The 7971-nt window shown below is 35.8% G+C and overlaps 1 protein-coding gene across 1 annotated transcript; it reads left to right on the top strand.

Moving 5' to 3' along the window:
* The first annotated feature begins 2803 nt into the window (after positions 1-2803).
* LOC120356437 lies at positions 2804-7448 on the top strand. Its single transcript, XM_039445376.1, has 2 exons — positions 2804-2993; positions 7093-7448. The coding sequence occupies exons 1-2, from the start codon at positions 2900-2902 to the stop codon at positions 7299-7301; spliced, it is 303 nt and encodes a 100-aa protein (XP_039301310.1). The 5' UTR covers positions 2804-2899; the 3' UTR covers positions 7302-7448.
* Positions 7449-7971: the final 523 nt, after the last annotated feature.

Here is a 7971-nt window from a genome sequence, read left to right as displayed (position 1 = left end):
GAGCAAACAATACAATAGTTGGTGGAGAAAAAACAGGCTATTGCCTAAAACTTCTTCATTCCTAATTTTGTCTTGAATTGTCCAAATATTATGTAGGTTAGGTATGTCCATTTTAATTTATACACTAGGTAAATTATTAATTGTGAATATACAAATCAGAATAAAACAAACAATTGATATGAAATTCAAGTCAAGTCAACTCCATACCGTACAACAAATATTTTTACACGAGTAGGTAACTTGAGCATAAAGAGTAACATAACTAAATTCTACTTGGAACTTTGCTTTAGTAAACTAGGCCTATATCCTGCTCATTTATAACTTCCTATTGCTTGAAATTTTAAAAAAAGTGCCCTATATGGGTGTCTGTCAATAAATCTTCATGATTTAAATAGGTAGTTCTTTTTCAGATGAATATCTTTTCAAATGGCAATAAATACGGTGCACCTTTTTTTCCAATTTATGAATCTACAGTAATCAATTGATCGCTTGGAAAGATCATTAAAAATCTGGTTTGTTCATACATTTAAAATTCACGTCACTTCTAGAAAAGCTCATACACTGCAACCTGTGGGAGTAAAATAATATGGGCTACATCGACTTTTGTGATAAACATTGATCAGTACGGTACTGTATGGATTTTAATAACCTACACAACCCATACCAAACCTAACTAACTTAATTGTCAGAAGCCCATAAATATAGTGCACTACACCAAAAATTTTGTTTATTATATTACTCATACTATATTATGTCATAAACTATCTATTACGGGTTGAATCAATGGCTGTTGACCTTATTTATTCCTATCTTACAAAAGAGTACCGTACAGTATGTTTAAAAAATTGGCAAGTATTATAGAGGTGAAATAGTCAAATACGGTGTGCCACAAGGTTCCATTCTTGGTCACTGTTATTCATTGTTTATATTAATGATTTGCCTAATATTATTATTGATTCTTGTAATGACGATAGTGCTTCGTATTTGTTTGCAGATGACTTAGGTTTGAAAGTGGCTAATAAGAATAAGGATCATTTGTATTCTAACACATTGAATAATACCTCTAAAATTGAAGATTGGTGTGCAGCAAACAATCTGAGCATTAATTCCACAAAAACAGAGGATATAACTTTGAGCTTGACAGAAAAATTAATGCGACATAAACTCAATTAAGCCTAAAGGGCACGCCACACCAAGCTCGCTACCGCGGCGGTAGCGAAGTTAAAATCGCTAGCCATGTATTCAGGTTGAGCGCGCCACACCGAGTTCGCTACCGCGGCGGTAGTACGGCGCACTACCACCTACGACCGCCTGCTAGGCAATTCAACAAAAGTTCGCTGAGAGGTAGTTCGGCGGACAAAGCGAGCTCAGTGTGGCGCGCTAACCTGAATACATGGCAGGCGATTCGAAGAGGTAGCGCAGTGCTGAGTGCTGTAGTCACGCCCTCCCCCCACTACTAGACTCACTACTCGGAGACTACCGCTAGCGGACGTTTTCGGTGGGTGTGCTCAAGCCGAGAAAACTACCACCAGCGGTACTACCTCGGCGGTACTGGCGAGCTTGGTGTGGCGAGTCCTTAAAGTCCTTAAAGGCCTTAGTCCTTAGTAAGTCCTTAAAGGCCTCGCCACACCAAGCTCGCCAGTACCGCCGAGGTAGTACCGCTGGTGGTAGTTTTCTCAGCTGAGCACGCCACACCGAAAAACGTCCGCTAGCGGTAGTCCCTGAGTAGTGAGTCTAGTAGCGCATGCGCACTCTGTGCATACACACACGCACTCTGTGCGCATGCGCTACCTCTTCGAATCGCCTGCCATGTATTCAGGTTGAGCGCGCCACACTGAGCTCGCTTTGTCCGCCGTACTACCTCTCAGCGACCTTTTGTTGAATCGCCTAGCAGGCGGTCGTAGGTGGTAGTGCGCCGTACTACCGCCGCGGTAGCGAACTGGTGTGGTGCGATCAACCTGAATACATGGCTAGCGATTTTTAAAACTTCGCTACCGCCGCGGTAGCGAGCTTGGTGTGGCGTGCCCTTAAGTTCTTGGCGTGAGAATTGATACTAACCGGACTTGGAAATGTCATATAGGCTACATATATTTATTAAAAAAATCAACAAGGCCATCTTCCTTTTACGTAGATTATGTAATATTGTAGATATGTCTGTTTTAATGAGTGTTTAGTTTGCCCTTATTCATAGCCTTTTGCTTTATGGAATCCAGCTGTGGGGAAATGGCTCAACTACAGACATCTTGTTTAAATGTCAAAAGAAAGCAGTGAGAATAATTTGCCACAAGGTCCTCGTAATCCATGCAAATTATTATTTATTGAACTCGGACTCTTAACTCTGCCATCTTTGTATGTATTGTCATGCTTGATTTCAGTGAAGAAAACTGAAAATCAATATGATGTTAACTCTAGTATACACCAACATAACACTAGAAATAGGAATAATATAAGAGTCGAGTATTGCCAGTGTACAAGTTCCCAAAAAAACTGGCAATACATGTCAATAAAACTTTATAACTCTTTGCCTGAAAATATCAAAAGAATGAGCTTTAATAGTTACTGTAAATATTTAAAAAAGTATTAGTCAATGAAAGTTGAAGATTTCTTTGTAATAGATTTTTAAACTGATGTTTCTGTGTTATTAATGACGTTGTTGTAACATTTTAATGTTGTGTGACAATAAATGATTTGATTTTGATATTATTTAACGCATAGCCTTAGTTAAATTGTGTACGGTATATAAAATCATTTTATTTCAATTAACTTCCCAAAGTGCTATTCCCACAAACTTTTTCCTCTGCGCGGCTAGAGCCATCGCTAAGGGATTACGCCTTTAGTGAACAATTGTAGAAACCAACTGATTAACAACTTCTAAACTTGAATTATTCTTCTTTATAGAATGAAGTGCAAGAATATTCCGGCTGAGATCCATCGTGAAAGAGTTGGCGTTGCATCTAGTGCAGATGCTCGATTCACCCATAACAAGATCGAAGGTAAAGGTCTAATTTCTTTTTCATTTAAAATACCATATAACGCAAGCGGCAAATGTCCGTTGAATATTATAAGATACAGTGTAGGCTATAACAAGGTCCTTAAACAATAAGGATCCGACTCGAACAATTTCGATCAACTGCAATTTATGATGGCGGCTAAAATGGCGAAAATGTTGTCAAAAACAGGGTTTTTCACAATCAAATTTATACCTAAAATAGTCATCGATAAACTCTATCAACTGCCACAAGTCCCACATCTGTAGAGTAGAGATTTCAAGAGCTCCGCCCCATCTATGCAAAGTTTGATTTTAGATTCCCAATAATCAGGCTTCAGATACAATTTAAACACAAAATAAGTGGAAAAGATTGAGAATGAAAATCTCTACAATTAATGTTCAGTAAAATGTTCACTAAAAATTGAAAATAAGCTTGAAATTCAAGAAATGTTATTATTCAATTGCAAACTGTTGGCCACTGTTGATTCTATTAAATCATTCACTATGAAGAGATAGCAGACCTCGTGTGTCTCCAGCGTTATTGTCCTGTCACCAGCTGGCTCAGATCTTTGGATAATAGACTTGAGATGCGCGTGAACACTAGCGTCAGGTGATCATAATTTTCATAACAGCAAAGAAAAGTTGTGTGAGTGCGCCACACCAGATTTTACATCAATTTTCACTGGATCCAAACTGCTCTCGTAGATATGAACCACTAGAAGTAAGGAAAAAGTTGAATTTCTTGGTATTCACATTGTTGAAAAACTGACCGGGAAGATCATATCATTACATCACAAATAAAATAAAATAGAAATTCCTACATTCTCAAAAGGCTTTCCAAATATTTAACTGAAGATCGGCTTCTTCTGATTTATTATGGAATCATGTACTCTCATCTAGACCATGGTATAATATGGGGAGGAGCTGCCAATAAATACATGAATAGACCTTTTCCCGTTCAAAAAAGAATATTGAGATATTTTTAGACTAGGAATATAGAGACTCTTGTAGAACTACATTTCAAAAACTATAAAATATTGACAGTTTATGCTCTCTACATATATAAAACCATAATCTTCATCCACAAAATTCACATAAATTGACTGCTTCAAGTGACTAGGCTACATAGCAAGAACAGTAGAAACTCTAAATTTTATCACAGGATAAGGGTAAATAAGAAACTAACAGAGAATGATTAATTTATTAAAGGTGTCATATTTTTCAATAAATTGCCAGAGCACATCAAATCCCTGAAAGGCAACCAATCAAAATCTCAATTAGAAAGATCTTGGGAGACAGGCCGATATATAGTAGGCCTATTAGTGAATAATAATATCGATCATATTACTATATGATATTGTATATATATAATATTACCATATTAATAATAATGGCTTGGCTCCAAATCTTACGAACGGTACGTTAATCCTCGGTTTCTTTCTCTCTTCAGGATATTGTTATGTTTGTTGGTATTAAGCATCTACTTGATGCAGTCATTATCCCTCACTACTTAACGTATTCAATAGAAACGATACTTTGATTACTCACGTTACTTCATTTAGTACTTGGTACTCAAATGCATCTGATTTCCGGTAACCACACATTATTAAAATAATTTTCAGATTTATACTGAACTTTGCATTTTGCTTGCAAAAAACTAATAACGCTACGTAACTAGCACTTGGCAGCAGACTTAAGTTAGGCCGCCATGTTTGTGGTTCTATAACTTGACAAAATTCACGTTCTGGCCGCATGGATCACAGGGCGTTTGTGGGAATGATATTTAACTGTTGGCTCTGTGAAAGTTGCCCCCTATCGCTTGTTTGTTCGTATGATATGAGATCGAGATCGAGGGAAAAAGATGACCTGGTATAATCCTGCTTACAAACAATAATAATTCATTCTCTTCAGCGACCATACAACTTCCTATAGTGAGGTCCACGTTATAATGGCAGTGTTTGATTAGCATGGTATTGCCATCCTTGTCTATCATTCAATAAAGCAAATAGCGCTATCTCTTTCTCGCTTTACTCTGTTGCCAGATCGTCTTTTAACAATGTAGAATTAATAATAAATTAACAAAATATTTCATCTTCATCATTAAAATTCAGTATGAAATTATTGGAAAATATAATTTCGTGGTTTATAAAATAAAATTGATTATTTCAAACAAGAAAATAATTAATTATTATATCATAAACCTGTATTAGCTACCGTCTGTAGAAGGCATGACAAGACAGAGGATCGGCAACGTTGTTTTGCTATCCTTCTCCACTGCCATTATAACGTGGACCTCACTATAGAATGGTTGTGCATATCATAGAAAATATATGAGCAGTGATGAACGAGAGATGATGAGTGAGCTCATTTAGCTTACTACATCCTAACAAGAATTATTTCTTTCCTACTGTAATCACAACTCACAAAATTTCATTCAGTTGGCAGTGTCAAAAGGGAAATCTTTATACAGTTTTTGGATATCTCATATTGTAGTTTGGAATGTAGTTTTGTAAGTTTTAATTGTCTGTATTGTGAATATTTCATACTCATATTGTTGAAATGTAATAGTGTGATATTGAGTGGATATAATTGTAGTATTTTTTTTCTGTGTATCTTATCTTTTGCAGGTTATGAACTGAAAGAACTTTGATTTTTATCTTATGTTGAACCTTGAGTTTTTAGTATGAGAATTGACCATGTTTTTTATTGAATTTGCTAACTTGTTGCTTAGTTGTCGAAATTAAAGCAATTTTCGTGCATTTTTCAAATACAATTTCAATTTCATGTCGAAAAAGCTTCTTTATTTGGAATTTTACGAACGTTGACCTTTTTGCAGCTTTGGCTTTTCCACTGAAAGTTATGCTCAACGCTAGTGGAAGGGGAATAATTTCAGTGAAAAGCCACAGTCCTAATTGAGACGTTACCGGAAACATCGTGTAACGGTGTGCGAGCCTCGGTCCTCTGAATGGGTCAATTTCCCATCCAGAGGGACTAATTGACAAATTTCAGTTATCAGTAATTTTTATCTATTTAAATAGGAAATCAAATTTTATAGAGTAGTAAGAGAGAATCAGGAAATAATTTGTGCGTGTGAGCTCAAGTATAGTGAGTTTTCTTAAATCGTATGTAAGTGTCTCTGAAGAGTCCAAGTTTAAATTGTTTAAAATGGTGAGTGCCAAACTCTTGTTTTTTCTTATAAGCTTATAGCTCAAAATTCAGTTTCATAGAATGACCGAGGCCCAATCTACAATAGTTGCAGCAAGTTAGCAAGTTCCCAAGTATTGAAATTAAAAATTGAATATGCCTTCATGACCTGAATTGATTGCTGAATAACTTGTTTTGTTTGAAAATTTCAAATGTGACATGATTCTATTTATTAGTTTTGATTAGTTAATAAGCCTGAAGTCGAATTTTATGAATATTTTTCATTGAAGTTCATGGCTCGTAGTTGCTAGTTGCTTAACTAGGTGACAATTGAATAATGATAATAATCTGTGCATTTGTCACTATAAGCTCCTAAACCAATCAAAAGAGATTTCATAGCAGTATAATTTTATAAAATATTATTGAAGAGAAGAAACACCCCCTCGATATACCTCGCACAGCAGTAGTATAATGTCTATCGAACCACATGCATTTTTATATATTTCATATTTTGGAAAATTAACTAAGTCATCGTATAGAGAGATTCTCAGCTACATATTTTATGTACGGTGTGAGTTGAAGAGGCTTATAAATAACCATAGCCACTTCTAATACAAGGCACTAGCCTACGATATTGCAACGTCGCAGTGTAGGCCTAGAATCTAATACATGATTGGTAAAAAGATTTTTTAAAATACCAGCTGATCTTTTTCACCAATCATGTATTAGATTCTAGGCCTACGCTGCGACGTTGCAAGGCCGGGGCCTTGTATTAGAGGTGGCTATGATAAAACCCTCCACCGGTTACAAGAAATATTCATATATGAATATTTTTCATATTCAATATTTTAATTTCAGCACTTATATGCCTTGTAATGAAGTAATAACAAATTCATTAAAAGCTTATTATTCCTTGGTATTTTGCTGTTGTTTCTGATCGCTTTTTTCTCCTGTTTCAGTTGAACTGGTTTGTCGCCGCTTCAACGGAACTTGCTATTATACCACACAACCAAGAACATCTCCATCTATTTCACTTGACTATTCCGTATGGATTGGTGATTTATACACTTTGACTGTTCTGTACTGTATGAATTTGAGTATTCATAAGAATGACTTGTCTTATACTCCCTCCTGGAGTCTCCAAGACGAAATCTTAAAAAAAATCTAGTCTATACACCAGGCTTCATCATAGATTACTTCTGCTCAGAGTTGGATTACCATGCTATAATAAGTCAATTGATAACATCTCCGATATGTCAATAATCCTCATTTTATAGTAAACCCTTGAGATTGAAGTGCTAGATGAATTACTTGAAAATGTGACGGTCAACCCGAATTTATGTTTCTTGAATTATCTTTGTTCGGTTGTGAATCACCCGAATTGTGCATGGTTTTTGCCAGATCAAGCGAATGAAGTTTACCATAAAAATATTTTAAGGGACGGTTTCCGAGCTCGGGATTTAGCTAAGCTCTAGACTTAAACAGCTGGAGTCAGAAAACTGGCTTTCCGAAACGGGGCCTCGTCGTAGTCCACGTTTAAATTAAATTTCCCAAAAACACTTAAGTTGAACACAAAATAAAATAACGACTAAATTGTAAAGTATCAGCTATTTTAATTATTTAGGAATGCTTCATTTTGTCAAGAAAAAATGTTTCCAATATTTTAGAAATAAGAAAATAAATATCTTAAAAACCATGACTACTCTCCATATCGGAAAGCCAATTTTCTGACTCCAGCTGTTTAAAGTCTAGAACTAAGCTAAATCTCGAACTCGGAGGCCGGCCCTAAATTATGTCTCCTTGTTGCTTTACTTTCAAGTTACTTAAACATAAATTTG

Source organism: Nilaparvata lugens, unplaced genomic scaffold (assembly GCF_014356525.2).
Source record: "Nilaparvata lugens isolate BPH unplaced genomic scaffold, ASM1435652v1 scaffold6774, whole genome shotgun sequence".
Taxonomy (NCBI): Eukaryota; Metazoa; Arthropoda; class Insecta; order Hemiptera; family Delphacidae; genus Nilaparvata; species Nilaparvata lugens.
This window is presented reverse-complemented; position numbering and strand designations above follow the sequence as displayed.